General features: G+C 42.9%; 1 protein-coding gene across 1 annotated transcript in view; it reads right to left on the reverse strand.

The window, feature by feature from the left end:
- The window catches only part of GRIN2A (glutamate ionotropic receptor NMDA type subunit 2A), a 390901-nt gene that overhangs the window by 68842 nt on the left and 300288 nt on the right, over positions 1-21771 (reverse strand). Inside the window, exons 10-11 of the mRNA XM_082432488.1 lie at positions 20482-20711; positions 11684-11844 (exon numbers count right to left, since the gene is read on the reverse strand). Coding sequence (XP_082288614.1) covers positions 11684-11844; positions 20482-20711 — 391 coding nt within the window. The remainder of the gene's footprint in view (positions 1-11683; positions 11845-20481; positions 20712-21771) is intronic.

Consider the following 21771-nt stretch of genomic DNA (forward strand, 5'->3'; position numbering starts at 1 on the left):
CACGGTAGGCACTGCTTTTGCTACATCTCACAATTTAGCTCAAAATAAATTTAATTTCACTTGAAAAAAAAACATTATTAATTGAAAACCAAACTGTGCCTTACTGCACAGAGTTTGATAGCATCCCACAGAACAAAATTTTATAATTATGTGTGAACATATAAATATATGCAAATGCATCTAACAAAGGTCTAGGAGAAACGGCACGTATATCAGACAGGTAACAGTGCTTAGCTGGTGGGGGTGGGGGTGATTTGGGATTGGGACGTGGTCAAATGGATGCTTATTTATCTGCATTTTTTACCATGAGAATATATTTTTTAATGAGAAGCAATGCAGCATAGTGGTTAAGGGCATAAATGCTACAGCCAGTTCAAATCCCAGCTCTGAAGCTTACAAGCACTTGCCTGGCAAGGGACTTAACCTCTGCATGACGGTGCAGGGGAGCCAAATGTGCCATCCTAAACTGTGTCTCTTTGGCATGAGGACTAAGTTAGGCTGATTATTTTTAAGAAACGAAGACTCAGGAAGCCTTTCTTTTTACCTCCTCCTTACCTGCCTAAAGAACTTAGATGAAGGGTCTGTTCCCAGAATAGAGCTACCACCAGAGATGTCTGCAAAGAATACAGGCTAAGTGTGTTGGGGGAAACCAGGCAGGGCCTGGAGATCAGACATCTGTGTCCCACTGTCTCTGCTGGCCCAGCAAACATTTATTTACCAAGCATTTGCTCTTCCGTCTCCATGTGAACAGCCTTCCTCCCCTTTGAAGTCCCAAACTCCCACCCCCAACATCCTCTTTTGTCTTTAGCTGAAGATGGTATTTAAGGTGAAGCTTGGGCCATTTTGGTAAGTTACCCAGTTCTCCTAGGTCTCTCCCATGTATATATGTTATTAAAGTTTTGTTTGCCTTTCTCCTGTTAATCTATCTCCTGTCAATTTAATTCTTCAACCAGCCAGGAAAAAGCTAGAAGAGTCGAGTAAAATTTCTCCCCCACTCCCGACAATAGTTCCTCTGTGTACACAGTGGAGATGCTGGATGTACCAACCCTCACGGGGCGGTTGTGAAGATTAAATGAAGAATTATAGGCAAAGCGCTTATAAGAGCGTCTGGCACAGAGCGAGGACAGCTAAGCAACTGAGCTGAGGAAGCAGGGACGGGCACCGGCTAGCATGATAATCGCACTGCCCAGTGGTGGCGGTCTACACCCAAGAGCCCGTACCGCAGTCATGTGCACTGGGCACTGGGGTGCGCTACAAGGTCACTCCCCACAGCGCATACTCGGGTGGAGCGCTGGGCGGTGAGGCCTCCCCACAGACCCCGGAGGAGAGCCTTCTGCGGCAGTGCTCACGTCGGACACCTGTCAGAGGAGGTCACACTGGTACCTAAGGGACTGTGTTGGGTTGAATAGTGTCCTCCCAAAATTCACATCCACCAGAACCCGAGAATGTAATCTTATTTGGAAATTGGGTCTTTCCAGATGTAATTAGTGAAGGATCTCAAGACAAAATCATCCTGGACTTAGGTGGGTCCTAAATCTGATGACTTAGAAGAAAAATCCCTTATAAGAAGAGGAGGGACTTCCCTGGTGGTGCAGTGGTTAAGAATCCGCCTGCCAATGCAGGGGACACGGGTTTGAGCCCTGGTCCGGGAAGATTTCACATGCTGCGGAGCAACTAAGCCCGTGCGCCACAACTACTGAGCCTGCACTCTAGAGCCCGCAAGTCACAACTACTGAGCCCACACGCCACAACTACTGAGCCCACATGCCACAACTACCGAAGCCCGCATGCCACGACTACTGAAGCCCGCGCACCTAGAGCCCGTGCTCCGCAGCAAGAGAAGCCACCGCAACGAGAAGCCCGCGCACCGCAATGAAGAGTAGCCCCCACTCGCCGCAACTAGAGAAAGCCCACGTGCAGCAACAAAGACCCAACGCAGCCAAAAATAAATAAATAAATATATTAGAAAAAAGAGGAGACACACAAGGAACAAGGTCATATGGAGACATAGGCAGAGATTTGAATGATGCTGCCACAAGCCAAGAGGCCCCAGAAGCAGGAAGAGACAGGACAATTCTCCCCAGAGCCTTCAGAGGGAGTGTGGTCCTGCCCATACCTTGCTTTTAAACTTCTGGACTCCAAAACTAGGGGAGAATACATTTCTCTTGTTTTAAACCCCCAAGTTTGTGGTTATTTGTTATGGCAGCCACAGGGAGCTACCACAGTGGGGAAACCTGAGGCATGGTACCCGAGTTCCTATTGCTCTTCCACCTGCATTTCCCTCGATGGAATGAGGCTGGACTTGCTAAGGCAGAGGCTGCTGTCTAGGCCCCAAGCACTCACCACGGGGTATGGACAGCATCTCCCGACTTGTGCTAAGGCCTCCCATGGCCTGAGCTAGCCCGGCACCAGGAAGACTCACTCCTCCCCGCTGCTAGAGCAAGAGAACACACAGGGCTGATGCTTTAACACCGACACCATTTCAGCACCTGGGTCAGTGGGAGCTTGTTTACAGTTTTCACAGTGGAGAGGAAGGAAGCACACTACTGAGATTTTCCAAATCTGAGCCACTGATGGGCAGGAGCGCCAGCTTCCCTGGTTCCACCTCCCCCCCGCCCCGCCACTCCGCCTCACACGCCTCATAGCAAAGGTGTCCAACCCTTCCCAGAATCCTTCACTTGTCAGGAGAAGCAGACAGTTAGATGTCATGAGTAGAAAGAGGTGATGGGCTGAGTCTGAATGCCAGCTCTGCCAATCACGTAACCTTTGAACAAGTTGCTTCTGCTCCTTGAGCCTCAGTTTCACCTTCCGCAAAATGGAGACAACACCTATTTGGCAGAGATGAATCAGGATGAAATGAGATGACATATTTGAAGTCTCCATGTGCATCTGACAATCAATAAGCAGAGGTGATTCCTAAGGAGACAAGGAGATGGAATCTGCCAGGAAGCTCCTGCTTGTTCAGTCTCCCCAGGGAGGATTTCCTAACCACGTGTATCCGAATATAAGGAATACATCCTTTTTTTGGTTGGTTTTCCTCTGTGAGTTCATTTTTTTTTCTCCATTTCAATGAAAGAAGAAATATTGACCGTTTTAAAAGCAGTATCAAGACTTTCAAAGGAAAAAGAGACATTTTAAATTATGAACAAAATTAGTTCTTGGTTTTGTATAATACTGCGTAATTAGAAACAGGCTAATTGTGCACTGTTACGGGAATGTTCATATTTAGTATTTTAAGTTGTGACTCAAAGCATAGGCTCTGGAGCAAGTGTGACCACAGACGAGCTATTTTAATCTCTCTGTGCCTATTTCCTCGATTGTAAATGAAAATCATGATAATCACTATCTCATAGGGTTGTTATGAGGTTTAAATAAGATACTGCAGGCAAAGCATTCAGAACAGTACCTGGCACATAGGTAAGCTCCCAGTAAATGGTATCTGTCAGTTCGAAATACCTCTCTTAGTTCCCAAAACAATTCAGGCAGGTTATTCAAACTGCAGTAGAAGAAGGTTTAAACATATGGATAAAGCAATTTGAGTGAACTGAATTCCGAGATGGAATAGCAGGTAAGGGCTTAGGGAAAGTCTGAAAGCAGATATTCAGGCCATAAGCTCTCCGCAGTTGCTAACAGAAGATCATAAATTAAGCTCCGAATTATGTAGAAACCCAAGCAAAAACAACACTACGAGTAGTTACAGGACTTGCGTTGTCCACAAGATAAAAGAACCTTACAGTGAAGAAAAACAATGCTGTTTACAGTACAGAAGTCTGAGAAATGAGGTAGGATGACATTGTGAACAAATTGGTACAATAATGGTATCAGCAAGGTTTCTGAAATAACTATTTCTTGGAGGGCCCTCCAACGCCAGACAAGGTATGATGAAAATGCACAGCAGTAAAAGTTAAATTAATTAATCTTCCTCTAGCTCAGTGAAATATCCCCTAGTCATTAAATGTGATAATTGTCCAACAAAACCGTACAGATTTAACTGAGAAAAGTCAAACAGATTTGCATGGACACCGATTCAATGTGTGTAAACTATGAACTTGTGTACAAATACCCGAAGGAAATGCAGGAAGAACTGAAGAATTATGTTCAAAGAAACTTTTTTTCTTCTTATTATAAGTAATACTTCTGTTGCAGAAAATGTGTTAAGTATAAAAGGGGTGGAAAGAAGCCCACAACCCTCATCATCTAGCAATATCTCTGATAACCTCTGACGTATTTCATTTCAGTCTCCTTTCTTCTTTTCTCTCTTTTCTTCTCCTTCCATCTTTACAGAATTGGGATCCCATTTTATTCAACTTTTCCCCCATTTTTTTCTATTTTTAATACTTTATGGGTGGCCTTGAACATCCATTAATATAGTTTTAATGGAGTTTCACAAGAGATAACTTCAAGTACAAGAAAGATGTCTCTGCTTCCTTGAGTTTTATTAAGGGTAAAATTCCTACCTCTCTGATGTGGTAGCAATTATTTCTGAGCTTTACTTGCATTGTGGGGGTGGATCTCAGAAACCAGGTCACTGTAGCTCCGATGTTCTCTGGAGACGATGCTATTCCAGTTAAGACAACAGCTCACTGAACCTTGAGGTCTACGCTTGTTATCGAACTCAGCATCTGGAAATGAACCCTCTGAGTGGGATTCTGCTTGACTGACAAAATATAGCTCATAAATCGTGCTCGGATGGCACCCTTGAAAGAACTTGCTCTGCATGGCAACTCAACGTCAATGAGCATCCTTATGCCTTCCTGGTCTACCTTGGCAAGTTCAACATCCCTGGACCAGTTTCCTTTGAGGATGGAAAGAAGGATGCTATGATCTTATCAACTCCCAGATTGTCAATTGATAATTATGTATTATATAATACATGTATATTATATACAATATTAAATATATATATACGTATATATAAAATTTGCCTCCACAAAGAATCTCTATGGCATGCAGATTACTTCAAGCTGAAAACAATCAAGGCCAAAAGACTCAAGAAGAAACTCTGACCTTCCTCCTAACTGCCTGAAAGAATTAGATTGAGGGCCTGTTCCCAGATTAGAGCTGTCAGCAGAGAATATGGTGGGCTAAGTGTGGTGAGGAAAACTCTAGGCAGGGCCTAGAGAGCAGAGTGTACTACATTGTCTCTGCCTGGTCCAACAAGTGTTTATTTACCAAGCATTTGCTCTTCCATCTCCATGTGAATTGCCTTCCTCCCCTCTGAAGTCCCAAACCACTACCCTCAACATCCTCTTTTGTCTTTAGCTGAAGATGGTATTTAAGGTGAGGGTTTGGCCATTTTGGAGAGTTATTCAGGTCTCTCTCATGTATACATGTTATTAAACTTCTGTTTGATTTTCTCTTGTTAATATGCCTCACGTCGGTTTAATTCTCAGACCGGCCATAAGAATCTAGAAGGGTAGAGGAACATTTCTTCCTCCCCAGTAATATAATATGTAACTTCAGTCTCCAATTCTCCCTTGAGCTCTAACCTCATATATCCAGCTGCCTCTCCGGCGTTGCCAAGTTGGGAAGCAAGCCTAACTCCTACAGTCAATAATTCTACAATGTAAGTTCTTAGTTAAACAGCGTGTTGGGTAATTAGTTAACCTTGTAGAGCCTTAGGTTCTTCATCTCTTAAAGCACCCAGCTCATAGGAGTAATAGTACCCAGCTCGAAGGAGTAAAGTACCCAGCTCAAAGGAGTAAAGTACCCAGCTCATAGGAGTAATAGTACACTGCTCAAAGGAATAATAATACTCAGGTCATAGGAGTAATAGTGCTCAGGTCATAGGAGTGATAGTACTCAGCTCTTAGGAGCATTCTGAGGATTAAATGACATTATGCATGTGAAGTGCTTGGAGCTGCATCTCACAGATTGTTCGGTTTCAATCAATGCAGAGATGAAATATGATGATGTTATCCCAAAGGCACTGCCGACTTAACTCATCCAAACCTAAATTTGTGTTCCTCCACGCCTCTGCTCATGCTGAGCCCTTCCTCTTCTTGGTCCTGTCCATTCCTCACAGAACACCATCTCTCAATATTCAATGAATTAAACTCTCAAAACGGGGATTCCTCACCTCTGCAGGCTTGGAGAAGCTGCGTCTTAGGACAGGGTTCAGTGCTCGCCTCTTCTATAAAGGCAGTTCTGACACTTGCAAATAGATGTGACCACCCTCATCCTTTTATTTTTACAGACACATTATACAGTTTGGGCCTTGTAGAAAAATGCCTATTGGCAAAAGGCAACCCTCCTTTCCAATTCTTCTCCCAAACTACTCAATGTAAGAGAAGGCAAAAGATGCCCGTCTGTTTCCCAACATTGTTGGGCTGGAAATGAAATCAGACAGGGGACTGGGGGGCCTGAAGGCCGAAAATTAAAGCTTCTAAAGGAAACTGGGACTTTTTCATAAATTTACATACACATAATTGGACATGAAAATCAGTTAAAATAAAAAACATAAACCATCCCACTATGTCTTCAAATATTAGCCTCTTCAGAGTTGTAGGAATGTTGATTGTTTAATTTAAATCTGGCATAAGTGCTATGCTTGCAGTTTTGCCTACTTGCCAAAACTGCTTGGAGAACATCAGCTTCTGATGACTGAGCATTTATAAATCTAAATCTGTCTCCACTCATTTCAGCTTCAGTTCCCTCTTCTAAAGCAGATGGTCCCAAAATTTGATTAGTGTGCATCAGAATCACCTGAAGAGCTTGTTAAAGCATGCAGATTCCCAGGCGTCTGCCCCAGAGATTCTGGTTCTGTTGGCTCAGTGGGGCTCAGGAATCCACATCTTTATTAGCACCGCTACTGATTCAGACTCAGGCGACGCTTTGCGAAACGTTGGTGTAGAAACCTGGGGTCATGAAATGCTCTTCCACCTCTGGTTCGGGAGAACCCCACATGTCAGAACAGACCTGTTCCTGGAAAACCTCACCTATCAATGTCTGTACAACAAACATTTGGTGCAAATCCTACTTTCTCACTGATTTACTTGATTATTTTCTGAGATACTTTATCTCCATTTATTATAAATTTCAACAAACAATGATACTTAACAACTTAGTTTCAAATGACACTTAACAACTCAGTTTCAAGTTTCTCTGTCCCTATGCTCTTAGGTGATTCTGCGTCCGGAAGCTAAGCTACATGTTTATATTGGCTGGCTTGCTCTTTATATGCGTAATGTATTTCTTGAACTCTTTTAGAACAGTAGTTCTTAAATTTTAGCTTGTATCAAATCACCCAGAGCAGCAGCATGCTTGCTAAAATGCAAATTCACAGGCTCCATCACTAAAGAGAAGGTCTTGTGTTGGGTCCAGAAATCTGCGTTTTTACAAGTAACCATTTGACCCAGCTTTGGAGAATTATTCTAAATCCTTTCTGCAAAAATGACAGCTGTTTATAATTGTGGTTTGTCTGGATTTTGTGTTTTGGAAAGTTCTAAATAAGTGTTCAAGTGTTGACACAAGTAAAAGAATCTCAGAGTTATTTCAGAGATCGGAGAATCCAGCCCTTTCACTTTTTAGATAGGGAAACTGAGGTTCAGAGAGGTGACGTGACTTGTCTAAGGCCACAGATAGCTAATGATAGAGCCCAGACTCAAACCAAGCTGGGACCCTCATTCAACCATAATGCAAAATCCCCCTTGTGTCCCAGACTCTTCCAGGAAGTTACAACCCATAAAGAAGCTTCCCCATTTCACTGACCTTGGTGTATACGAACATATATTCACTAAGCCACAGATATCACTGAGACTTGTGGGTGGAAGGGTAGGACCCAGTAGCTGAGCTACATGCTCTGGGTTTTTTAAGCCAAGCCTCACTGGATTTAAGGGTATTGGGGGTAGGAATATCCTGAAATTCAACAATTCAGAAACACATAGGGTACCTCCCTCCACCTTCCAGAGGGATACAAACTTCTAGAGATGCTGTACAAGGTGAAGGAAGGGAATGACTATTTTTTAAAGCTGGAGTTTAGTATTATTATTACACGAGAAATTTGTTTTATTATTCCTTAAACCCTCATGATATTTACTCTTGTAAAATTATTTCATAATACATTTCATATTTTAAAGTAATGTATTTCATAAAGAAAAATTTTAAAAGCAAATGAGATGGGAGAGGGAAAAGGCAACTAAGTGTGGTGAAGTAGACACTTGAAAGACATAAGTCTCGGGATGATGAACAGATACGATCAACACAAAGAGACTGTCAGATCTTGGTGCAGTTTGGTGGTGGCAGTTCTTAAATTTTGGTTCTCATAATCATTTGAGGAGTTGTATTCATCTCTCATACTCTACACCAAGAAAAATTCCGAATATTAAAAATGCCACCAAAATAGAAAACAGGAGAAAATTATTTTGTAACCTGAGTGAAAAGGATTTTTGAATTACGACTCAAACTCCAGAAGCCATAAAAAAGACTGATAGGTGTGACTACAAAAAACACAGATCTCCGTGGAAAAAAAATATCTACAAGCTCAAAAGACAAACTAACAGCAGCAAAAAAACTGGGACAAACATTTGTAATCACATCACAAATAAAGGGCTCATTTCTCTAATAGATAAATTAATAAGAAAAACCATCAAATCAACAGAAAAAAATAAGGCACACTTTCAAAAAAGGAATTGCAGAAGGCTTTTCATTACATTTGGTAAAAATCTACTGATAATAAGATGGTGCATATTAAAAAATATTTTGGCACATGTTTTACCTATCATCTTAGCAAAATTTTAGAAGATTGATGATACACTGTGTTGGCAAAGATTTTGGGGAGGTACGTACCCTCATTCATTGATGGTAAAGGTGAATTTTCTTGGGAGGGAAATCTGTCAATGTCTGTCAAAATTACTACTACGTGTAGTCTTTGACCCAGCAGTCCAAGAAATTTATTTGACATTGGATGTGACACATAGGTAAGGATATTCACTGCAGTATTGTTTGTAACAACAAAAAATGATATCCTAAATATCCATTAGTGGGAGACTGACTAAATACCGTATGATACAGTCACACGATGGAAGACTACAAATGTTTAAAAAATAACTCTGTAGCTGTTTATGCTTTGACAGAGAAAGATCTGGAAGGACACACAGGAAAGTAGTAAATGTGGCTACTATGGAGGGTACTAGGCAAATAAGGAACAGTGTGGAAGGAAGGCTCTTCACTGTTTATCTTTTTATATACTACTTTTTGATTTTTGAATCATGTAAATGTACTATCTATTCAAAATTTACTTTAAACAGCTTAAATAATTCACTGAGAAGCCTGTTAAACATGTAAGTGGCTTCCCCTGATACTAACTCCACTGAGACAGACTCTCCAGGAACGAGCAGGAACGTCCTTACCCCTAAGGGCGCATGTAGTTGTTTCTTAAAAAGAAAAGACTCACACCCCTTTAGCTCTAGTTTCTGAGTTTAAAGTAATAGTGTCATGCATCCCCCTCATGGGAGATTGAATATAGGGTAAACCCACCATCTGCCCAAGTTTGCTAAGATGGATGTTATAACTATTATACGGCTTCCCGAGAACAATTTGCACAATTTATGGCCAGGGATGGTTTCTATTTCTCTACTCCTTTTTGTCTGCATTATTTAAAAAAAGTGAAAAAGAAAGAAAACAACCCATTTTGTGCTGTGGGTGGCAGATGGATGAGGAGGGAAACAGCCAGCCTTCAACCATTTTTTCTAACCATTGTCATCACATTTATGCTCATGGTCTGTCCAAACCAACAGTATATACGATGAAAAGACCACAGTGAAAACAAACAAAAACCCATACCCATGGCTAAGCTGCAAAGTCATCAAAACTTTGTCTTTTCTGGTATCTACTAAAATTGAACATACCACATTCTATAGCTCAGCAATTTCCGCTCTTAGGTATATAACAAGAAAAATGTACTCACTTGTACAACAAAAGACATGTAGGAGAAAGCCCTTAGGAGCTTTACTCATAATAGCCCCACATGGGACACTACCTTAAATGTTCATCAAGATTAGAAAAGATGTGTGCACTGTGGTATATCTCCACAGTGAAATTCTACACAGCAATGAGAATGAAAGAACCGGAATGACACGCAGTGATCTCACTAACAGAATGGTGAGTCAAATAAAGACAAACAAAAAAGAAAACATACGGTATGATTTTATTATATGTTAGAATAACAGGGCAAAAGAATCTACTGCTTTAGAAGTGAGGATGACTCACGAAGATAGTAACTGGAAGAGGGTGTGTGTGTGCGTGTGCGTGTGCGTGTGTGTGCGTGTGTGTGTGTGTGTGTGTGTGTGTGTGTGTGGGGGGGGCGGGGGGTTGTAGGGATTGGTGACATCTTGTTAATTGACCTGGATGGTCAGATCAGTCTGGACAAAGTCACCCAGCAGTATACTTAATACTTGTACTTTTCTGCATTTTTTGTTATGCTTTTTAGTAAAAAGTTTTAAAAAGTCATTCCAAGCCAGAATGAGCAGTGTGTGAATGAGTTTTCGATAAGAAATGGGTTCAGCTTCTAAATAAATGCTGTCCCAGCCCCTGCTGAGATACCAAAGAGATTCCAAAGAGACTGAAATGACAAAATGTCATTGGCCAAAGCTCCTGGAAATTATGCAGAGATCCGGGCTTGATGGTTTAGAGGGGCCCCCTCTGCCCCACCAGACACAAAGAAGCAGCAAGGCCTTCGCAACGGGCCTGCAGAACAGCCCACAGGAAGAAGCTGTGCATTAATCGGCAAGGAGCATGCACTACATCCTATTTTACTTGCCAGGGATCCCTGACAATTGAGATGGTCCACGTAAGTAAATTTTCTGGATAAGCAAAACTTTCCTTAATAAACAATCCTTTCATTTAAAACAGAATCTTTTTTAATGGAACCCTTTCAAAAACACATTTCACACTTCCCTGACTTTTCAAAACGTTGAAGAGTCCATGGAATAGAATTTAACCTTTACACCAAATAACAACACTAGCAGTTATGTCCTATCTCTGTGCCAGGCACTGTCCAAAATGCTTTACAGCAAATTTTCTCTCTTAATCCTCATAAAACTCCTATGAATTAGGTCCTATCATTATTCCCATTTTATGTATGAAGCTGAGAGCGATTGAAGAACTGTCCAAGGTAATAAAACAGGTCTTCTGTTTACAGCTTCAGTCATTTCGTGTCTGCTATCCTCCACAATGCCAACAGGTAGACGGAAATGTTAGCTGTACCTTTAGAGAGACTGAGTTCTCAGCTTTTCTCTCCATATTTCCTTTCTTCTTCCTCAACGTGACACTCAGTTTTCACAGAAAGCTACATGCCATAAACTCCTATCTAAAATCAGATAAAAACTTACAGTACTTTGTTTTCACCACTTTAAATAAACTCCATCTCCTTAGATCTCCCTATTGGCTAAAATATCCCATTGAGTTGGACCAACTTCTTTATCAGTTTAAGAAACCCCTCTGGTTCTCTGCATTTCAAAGTGTCCTGGATTTGCTTTTTCTTAACACAACTCAGAAGGAAGCCTGTGATACTCATCAGATTAGCAAAAGCAGCCCTCAACTGGGGGCCTCCTTGACTTCCAGCTCGGCTCTCGAGAACATACAACAGTGGGGGCAGACAAGCACAAAGGCAAGGCGTGCAGTCATTTTCTGTAAGGTGTGTGGATGGGCAGGCCTGCAGAGCAAAAGAAACCGTCATCCTTACCCTGTTTTCAAGCTGACCAAGGCGTCCTCTACTCCCTTCTGGTTAAATTTGGTCATGTACTGATGCATGTAGGGGTAGTTGTTCCGAATGTTTCTCTCCGTACTGCCGTTGGGCACCGTGCCAAAGCGAAAGGGAGGGGAATAGTCGTGAGGTCTCTGAAACTGAAGAGAGACAGAGAAAGCAGGAGGAGGAGGAGGAGTCAGCCATCACTCTGTGTTGCCTCAGGAGTTACACATATGCACGCGCTAGCACAGGACAGTAAAGACCCGCTCATTTCTGTGCTTCCTTTCTACTTAATCACACCTTCCGCTGGTCTGGGAGCTCCAGGAAGTCAGAAACAGTGTCTGTCTTCTTCCTTACTGCTCCTCAGTGCCCAGCACAGGGGCTGGCTGGGTGTGCGCTAGGTATCTGTTGGACGGAATTTTTCGTCTCCATTATAGAGACCGGCCTAGTCCTAGGCTCACGGGCAGTGCTCAGGAAATGCTGATTAAGCTGGAATTAACGTATGACTTCAGTTCATTCATCTGCCTTATCATGAAATTTTCTGAGATCCTCACCAATCACTCCCTTCTCTGGACCCCGTTTACAATTTCTTTCACCTCACCCAGAAAATGACAAAGGGGAGCAGAATTTGCCAGTCCCGAAATATGCCTCTTTGGCATACGGATTATCTGGGGGCTGGTTATTTTTTAAGAAACGGCAGACACAGGAGAAACTCTGAAAACTGAGTAGAAGTTAACTCTTTTGGAAGAGGCAAAATCTTATATTCGTGAGGGTGTCTTCCTCTCTGTGTCTGGAAGAGGATGACTAAATCTCTAAAACTCTTATCAGTGGAGAAGGCAGCAACTTAAACCTGCATCACTACCATACCCTTGTTCACTGTGCTCTTCCTGGTCTCCTCCCAGAACTGGCCTTTCCTTCTCCCCCCACCCCCATCACGCCTCCCATTACCCTACATCTTTCTTCTGTCTTCAGCTGAAGATAGTATTTAAGCTGGTGGTTTGGGCTATTTCGGGGAGCTACTCAGTTTTCTTGGGTATCTCCCATATATACAGATGGTATACATGTTTTTCTCCTGTTAAATCTGTCATTTATTATGGAAGGTGGGGGTCTCCACCAAGAACCTGGAAGAGTAGAGGGACAATCATTTTTCTTCCCGTACAAAGACTCTATGTCATTCACTCATTCTCCAGCCATCATTCATTCATTCACTCATGCACGCCTGCAATACTTATTGGGGTCCTAACACATCCCAGGCATAATGGCAGGTTCCATGAACGTTTCTTGAGCTGAAGTCCATACTAACCATTAGCTTCCCGGTGATGCCCATGCCTGGTATGGCCTCTTGAGCCTCCATCAAGGCTCACTGCCCATGCTCTACTGGGTTTCCCTGATTGGCTGATGTTGTCTGTGAAGGGGGTCAGGCCTCCCCAACATGTGCCACTTTGATCATGTGGTTATTTTTTCATTCTATTAATGTTGTGTACTGCATTGACTTATTTTCATACGTTTAATCACCCATGCATTCTTGGGCTAAATCTCACTTGGTCATGGCATATTTTTCTTTTTGTATGCTGCTGCTTGATTTGGTTTGCTGGTATTTTGGTGAGGATTTTTGCATCAATATTTTAAAAAGATATTGGTCTATCATTTTTTTTCTTGTGATTCCTTTGTCTAGTTTGGTATCAAGGAAATTTTGGCCTCAGAGAAGGAGTTAGGTAGTGTTCCTCCTCTATTTTTCTAAAGAGTTTGAGAAGGATTGGTGTTAATTCTCCCTTAAAACTATTTGGTAAAATTCACCAGTGAAGCTATCTGGTCTTGAATTTTTCTATTCTTTTTTAAAAAAATTTTTATTGGCGTATAGTTGATTTACAAGGTTGTGTTAGTTTCTGGTGTACAGCAAAGTGATTCATATATATATATGGATATATATATATATAAGAATATATATATTCTTTTTCATATTCTTTTCCATTATAGTTTATTACAAGATACTGAATATAATTCCCTGTGCTATACAGTAGGACTTGTTGTTTATCTATTTTATATAGAGTAGTTTGTATCTGCTAATCCCAAACTCCTAATTTATCCCTTCCCCAAGATGTGCCACTTTGGCACATGATTTATTTTGAGCTGAAGGCAATTGAGACCCTGTGGGCTCAAGAGGAACTTTCCCTGCTCCGTTAAAGAATTTAAATTGGGGGCCTTGCCCATAATAAGAGTTATTACCAGAAATAACATTTTATGACCTATGACAGGCAAACATTTAATTACTCAACGTCTGCTCTTCTCATCATCCTGTGAATTACCCTCCTCCCCTCTGGAGCCCCAGGCCCCTAGCCTATTCCTTAGCTCAGGATGGCACATCTATCTCATTTTACCTTTCTGTCTCTGAACCTCTCATATATGTGGGGTTCCCGTATATAAGAAATTAATTTAGATTTTCTCCTGTTAATCTGCCTCATGTCAATTTAATTCTTAGACCAGGCAGAACTATCTAGAAGGGTAGAGAAAAGGTTCTTTGCTCCCCATCTGTTCACACCTTCAGTGTTTGGGGCAACCTAACCAGATTGGGAGTCCAGAGAACTAGGTCTAAGTCCCAGAAATACAGTTAAAATCTAGAGGCAGCACAAGGCAATGGTTACAAGTGTGAGCTCAGCCTCACAGGTTCCAAAGTCAGGTTCTATCCCTTACAGACTGTTGGGCCTTAGAGAAGCCACCTTACTTCCCGCTGCCTCCACTTATTTTCCGTCTGCAAAGTGGGAAACACATGAGTACTTCCCTTATGGGGTCAATGGGAAGATCTAAAACTACAACTTTTGTCAAGTAATTAGAATAGTGCCTGCAACAGAGTAAGCACTCAAAAATAAAACTACTCTTACTCGTCATTTCTGCCATCATCATGGGCAAAAAAGTAACCTGGGCCTCATTTTTCTATGAAATATGGAATTCTGGAACTAGAAAGTGATGGTTATAATGACTAACATGTTTTGAGGATTTGCTGGGGGCCAGCACTGTGCTGAAAACTTTACAAACACTGGCTCATTTAATACTCACAACAACCCTGCCCGGTAGCTAATCTTTGAGGCTCCATTTTACAGATGAAGAAACTGAGGCTCAGAGAGATTCCATGACCTACTTAAGATTACGCTCCTTATAAACAGCAGCCCAGATTTCAAACCTAAGGTCTGAACTCTATCATTCCTCCGAGACCATTACTAGCGACCTCTCCTCTTTTAGAGGTGAGGACCTTGAGACCCAGAGAGGGAAGGACAGTCAGCAAATCTCCAGCAGAACCAGGGCTGGGATCCAGAGGTCTCTCAGATTTCCACATCAGCATGTCTTCCACGGAACTGAGAACTGCCAGAGGAAGCGTCCAAGTTTACTCAAGAGTCAGGCTAATCAAAAACACTATTCTTTTTTCTAGACTCACACTTCTTTTCACTGTTAATTAAACTTTCCAGTTGAAGATCGCTCCCCTTAAATTAGGCATGCTGCTGCCTAATAAGCAGCCATAACTGGATTTGGGGGACGTGGCCATGCCTTGTCCAAATGAGGTCCTCCTGCTGGGCGCCTTGTGTTGGGAGTGTGTGTGTGTACAAGCGTGTGTGTGTGTACAAGCGTGTGTGTGTACAAGTGTGTGTGTGTATAAGCATGTACACGTGTGTGTACAAGCGTGTGTACAAGCGTGCGTGTGTGTACAAGCGTGTGTGTGAACAAGCGTGTGTGTGTGTGTGTGAACAGCAAATGCTCTTTGCACTCACTCAGGCAAGCAGTGCCTCAACGCACCACCTAAAAGCGGGAGGCACCAGCCCAGGCCTGTCTGCACAGCAGCTATCGGCTCAGGGGCACAGAGGCAGCAGCACTGCTCATAAATCTAGTCATTGTAGCAGCCGCTCCCAATCTCATGAGACATCTGATGGCCTATTTGCCTAACTGCCTTCCCCTTCACTCACCATCTGTAGCAGAGGAGACATGCAGCTCTTTTAGATTCCCTTCCTTCCTTGCGTTTGGTTTGCACAGCGATAGAGACAGAGATTCAGCCTCGGTGATGAATTTCCACACCTCTCTGGCCTTGATTGTACCCTCACCCACACTAAATTCAGCCTGGCACCCAGCCCTAGGAACCTTTCCCGCTCAACTAAAGGCTGTCAAACTTTTTAAAGCATGACTCACAATACATCTTCCATCTCCATCCTGTAAACACACACTTTCTACTTAGGATATACTCTGATGTAATCCATGGTGATCTACTATTTTAATGGTCACAACTCTTAAATTAATTTCATGACTCCCTAAAGAGTCACGACCTACAGTGTGAAAAACAGAGGCAAGGATGACTCATCGCCGGAATCCCAGGGCGTAGCGTCGAGGGCACACTCTGTGTTTCTTAGGGGAATGATTTCTGATGCAACTTTCTCCCACAGAGTTCCACGTGCAAGCAGGAAGAAACGAATGTGGGCTCCAGCGCAGGAAGGGGTGGTGCAGAGGTCTCCCCCATCAACAAGACCACAGGGCAACGTAATCGTGAAGCCCAGAGTCAGCAGAACTCCTCACAGCTTCTCTCTCAAGGTTGCCCTCATGGTTCATATTAACTGGCTGCACCTGGCCTTGGGCTTTTCATCTGCTACTTTGGAACTGAGACATTTGGGGCAGTTGCTTAAACTCTCTGAGCCTCTGTTTCTCCATCTGTAAACTGAAGATTGCTTTTGCAATTAGAGTGTTTAATGGCATCCCCTAATGCTTGATAAACATCACCTTATCACCTGTTGTTACCCAGCATGACTTTAGTCAAATAAAGGATCCAGTTTCCCTCCAATGTAGAGAACAGAAGATCAGAGGATTGTATTCTACATTTTTTTCCCCTTTGGTATGTGGATAGGTCTGAGAGTCATTCCAGCGAATAAGTCATAGCAAGTGCATTATGATGGACGAAGTAGGGATACAGGTCTGGGAAGTAAAACTTCTAGGAAAAATGTGGCAATTAATCAGGACATTTCTTTATTTCTCTTGTGAACCAAAAAATACACAATTATTAAAAATATCTATCTTCTGTGGACATAAGTAAGGAATGTCTGGCTACTAGAGCCCTTGTTTCTAGTAAGGTCTTCTCCCACTGGTGAGCTCCACATGCTTCTGGATGTAGCATCAAACTGCTGTGGTCCTTAAGAGGGAGGAGAGGCTCAGAGGCCTCCACTCAACCAATAAGAATGGTGGACGAGGCTCAGCCAGCACAACTCCACGAGAACACATGTACGGGCTCATCCACAAGGTACATTCCCCGAATTTCCTCCATTGCTGTCACAAAAGGCCAACTCCGTGCAATAATATTTCAGACCCCAGAAGTGAGGAATGGTTCGAATTAGGCAATAGTGATGGTCATGAGGAGGGAGAGGAGGGAGATGAAGAGGAGAGGGGAGAGGTAGTGGAGGGGGGTGGGAGGAGGGTTAAGGGAAGAAATACCATTTATAATAGGATTATCTACCATGTGCCAGGCACGGTGTGAGGATTATTCCTAATCCTCGTATCAACCTTGCCAGAATGGTATTAAACCCCCTCTATCAGGAAATTAAGCTGTGGGGATACTGACACACTGAAGGCCATACAACTACTATATGGCAAGGTCAGGATTTGAATCCAGATCCATCTGACCCCTATGGTGTTGCTTTTTCCACTACATTAGTCTGCCTCCCAGGGATGGATTTCACCAACCACAGTAACACCCAACATTTTGGGAAGGGTCGCCACCAACATTCCAACTTCTTTAATAATTCCTAGGGAAGCATCTACCCATGAATTCACCTACGTATAATTTAACCCCAAGCTCATCTGAGCACACCGTGGGCTCCAAAGGTGCTTCTTTCACAGCAAGTATGCAAATGGCTTAAAAGTATTATAAACCTGAGTTGTTACATAGGTATTCATGACAAAAAGAAAGAAAGAAAAAAAAAAGAACACTTGTGTACATATTAAAATAAATTGATTCAATATAGATTTTTATTTTGCAGACTTTCTTGGTGTATCTGCCATTAACCTTCTGGGAGCATTTAGCTTATTTACTCTAGGAATTTTGCTGTTTATCTAATTGTATCAAACATTTAATTAAGAGCTATCTGCTTGCTGCTAACACTCTGAGCATGGAAACTGAGCTGTATCTCATGAGGATATGGTATCTGTTACTAGATGTTTCCAAGTCAGAGAAGGTCAGTCTAACTATTAGTGTTTCTAATTAGTTTTCCCACAAGCAGTCATGTTATTAGACCCAAAACTAGGTAGCAAGGGATTTTCCCCCCTTGCTATTGAAAATAGCAACAAAAAGCAAAATATGCTGCCAACTACTTTCTTGAAGAATCTTCTCATCCAAAACTTGGTTTCCCACTGCTTCCAATGTACCTCTGGTCACTTATTCTAGGAACTGTACATTTGCTCCCATGAGGTGATGGAATCACATAACAGTTACAGGCTACCAGGCACAGTCACATGTGCAGCCTCCTTCCATCCTTACCACAACGATGATTCCCAAATGTTCAGAGAGGAACTAGGGGGCACAGCAAGGTTACACAACAATAAAGGCATCAAACAGCTAGTATGTGGCAGAGAGGAAAATGAACCCAACTTTCCTGACTCTGAGTGTAGGGCTTTCTCCGCTGCCTCCCAGATGCCATGTGCTTTAGGTGAGCCAAGGAATTGGGTGAGCATGATTTATTAAGGAAGGGCTCCAGGAGAAACCAGGAAGGACATGGGGGAAGAAGGTTAGGGAAGGTGAGGAAGCCAACCAAGGGTGTGACCATGAGCAAAGTCTCAGCCTCAGCCTGATCCTGCAGGGAGCTCTGGAGAGTAAACTGCACCTCTGAGTTTGCCTAGAAGCAACAGAACAGCTGGGCTTTTGTACTCTCACACTGGTTAGCCACTGGTTACAGGCAACTGCAAGATTTGGGGGACATAAAAATATCCAGGCAAAAAAAAAAAAAAAAATCCAGGCATTTACCATTTCAGTGCCCCAAGGTAATCATCCTCTGAAGGTCCCTGGTATGAACCTTTGTCAGCAAAGGTGAGGCTGGGCACACAGAACTGAGAAAGGGATCCTAGGCCCCAGACGGGGTGCCCGCAGCATCCAACACACCATGCATTTCTTGTTCGATCAACAAGTGTGCACTGAGCATCTACTAAGTGCCAGATAACCCTGACATCCCCTTCCCCCAAGTCAATTTTAATCTCATCAGTTTTATCTCCTTTACAGCACTTATTCCTGCCTGGAATTTTCTTCTCCATTGCATTTACTTGAGTGTTGTTTATTTCTTCCTACTGGAATTTAAGTTTCATGGGAGCACAAGCTCAGGCTGCCAAGTTCACCATGGTGACCAGGAAGACTCTCCCAAGAGGTGACAGTTTCCCTAAAACCTGAAAGTCAAGGAGAAGCCGGCCATGAGAATAAAGGGGGAAGAACATTCCAGGCAGAGGACATGGCAAGTGTAAGGGTACTGTGGCAGAAATACACTTGGAGTGTCTAAGGAACAGAGAAAGGGCCTCAGCAAGCGAGAGGGAGGGGACATGGGGTGATGGGCCAGATAATACAGGGCTTTGTCGCCATGACACAGAGAGTGGCATTTACTCAAGTGGCATTTCCAAGAAGGAGCCATCAGAGGCCAACTGCTCATAAGGTTGGTGGCGCTTTTGTGATGGTGACTCACCCCAGCCCCCCACCTTCTCTCTGATGACAGGCCTCTCTGTACCTCTTTCAACCACCGTGTAAGTCACGGATAAGCTGTTAGGTCTTTTCATGGGCTGATTTTCTATTCAGCAGCCTGTTGATGAATGCTGAAAGGATATATGTAGACTCATGCCAATAAGACATGATAGTGAGAATTTATAAAGAGACAGATTATCCCCACATACAAGACAGAAAATCTTTGCAGTGCTGCAGTCCCCACACTGCTGAGCTTAGCAAGTCAGAGTTTGTTTCCTGAAACTAAAATGTCAATAGAAGGAGATACCCAGTTTACCTCTTCCTCCCTGTACGTTTCTGAATAGCTTCTCACACCCTGCAAACTTCGTTACATGGCAACGGAGAATGGAGAAAGCAGGTGTTACCACTCCCATCTCCCTGATGTGGGAAGCACAGCCGCAGGAGGCAGGATTGAAGGCGAGTCTGAGTAAAAGGAACCGGAGGGAAAGGAAAAACCTCCCTGCTCCTTTTGCGTCTCTTGAAGAAATTTCCGGTGAGTCAGGAGTGCTGGTGATGGGGCTGATTGGCTACACAGTAAAAAGGAGCTGTCAGTTTTGTCTCTGGGTAGGGCTTACAGAGGACTTTTGTTTTCAAGTCAGAGAATCCAAGGCACAGAGCATGTAAGAGACTCATACAAAGTCACAGAACTAGGAGGTACCTAGAGCTGAGAGCATCCCACTTCACCCCAAGCCTCTCCTGATCCAAGGCTAATGGATCTTCCGCAACACCATACTCTCCTTGGCAAGATGAGCTCCAGCCTCAGCTGTAACATGAGTCACAGACCTCAGTAAGCATCATCAACACAATCATATAAATATGAGAAACGACCACCGGGGAAAACTACACTTCCAAATTAGATCTGGACACTTTAAGACTTAGGAGAGCTAAGCTTAAGCTTGCGTTCCTGAAACTTTTAGAAATATGCCCATGTGAGTTAAGAGGAAAAAAAAATCCCCTGGCTTTGTGCCTTCGAGTTGATGGGTTTGGATGATAGGAGCCTGATTTACTTCCTCTGAGGGGAGAACGTTTAAGATCAACCCCTCAGGCAGAGATGAAAGCAAAGTGACCTTACCTTTTTGTCACTGAGGCCAGTCACTTGGTCCACAAACTCCTCCTGGATCATGAAAGCAGCCAGATTGGCCGTGTAGCTGGCCAGGAATATGACGGCAAAGAAGGCCCACACGGACACCATGATCTTGCTGGTAGTCCCTTTAGGATTCTGGACAGGCACGGAGTTGTTAAACACCAGGCCCCAAAGGAGCCATATAGCTTTTCCAATCGTAAAAGAAGGCCCATGGGGTGCTGCAAATGACAGGAAGGACATTCTCAGCGCCTCCTCAAAATGCACACTTGTGAGTGTTTGATACTATGCAGTGGCTCCAGCAACACTGAAGGCTGCCAGAAGACGGACTTATAGTGTGTCCCGTCACTGCCCCAGAACCACACCACAATGAGTCCTTTTTTCTTTAAAAATTAGCATTCTTCCCACATTTCTATATACCTGGCTTTTTGCCACATTTCTAAAAAGACAAAGAAAGAAAGGAAGAGAGAGAGAGGGAGGGAAGGAGGGAGGAAGAAAGAAAGAAAGAAAAAGAAAGAGAAAGAAAGAAAGAAAGAAAGAAAGAAAGAAAGAAAGAAAGAAAGAAAGAAAGAAAGAAAGAAAGAAAGAAAGAAAAGGAGAGAAGAAAGAAAGAAAGAAGGAAGGAGAGAGAAAGAAAGAAAGAAGGAAGGAGGGAAGGAAGGAAAGAAAGAAAGAAAGGAAGGAAGGAAGAAAGAAAGGAAGAAAGAAAGGGAAAAAAGAAGGAAGGAAGTGAAGGGAGGGAGGGAGGAAGGAAGAAAATGGTTATGCAAAACATGGGTTTGAATTAGAAGTAGTGTTATGACCTGTTTTAAATGTGGATTTGATTTCCATTTGGGGAAGCAGAGCCTTACAAAAACATGTGCATGGGGGCTGCTTCAGTATTCGTCAGATGTGCTTTCGTATAAGAACCATGCAATTCAGAGGGACTGATGCTTGATATTCTAATCTGATTGTTCCTAGCAATGGCTCCTGTTCAAACTCAGATGTAAGATGTGCACAATGTAGGAATTAAACCAAACTAAAACACTCTCCAAATGGAGACATTAAGGAACAGAACAATAGAGCTTAATTCTTCTAACACTTCACAGATGGAAGACATTTGGTTGCAGGGTCATGGGAAATGAACTCTGATATCACAGCACTTTTTCTCCCTTAGTATTGGGCAGGGGAATATGCAGGCTGTAAGACACACACGTTAGAGCTTTCAAGTCTGTTTTTGTGCAAGGGGAAAAAAATCAATTTATGCCCTCATTTCATGGGAAAAAGGGTCTTCCTTTAACA

The sequence above is a fragment of the Balaenoptera physalus genome (assembly GCF_965194825.1).
Source record: "Balaenoptera physalus genome assembly, chromosome: 16".
Lineage (NCBI taxonomy): Eukaryota > Metazoa > Chordata > Mammalia > Artiodactyla > Balaenopteridae > Balaenoptera > Balaenoptera physalus.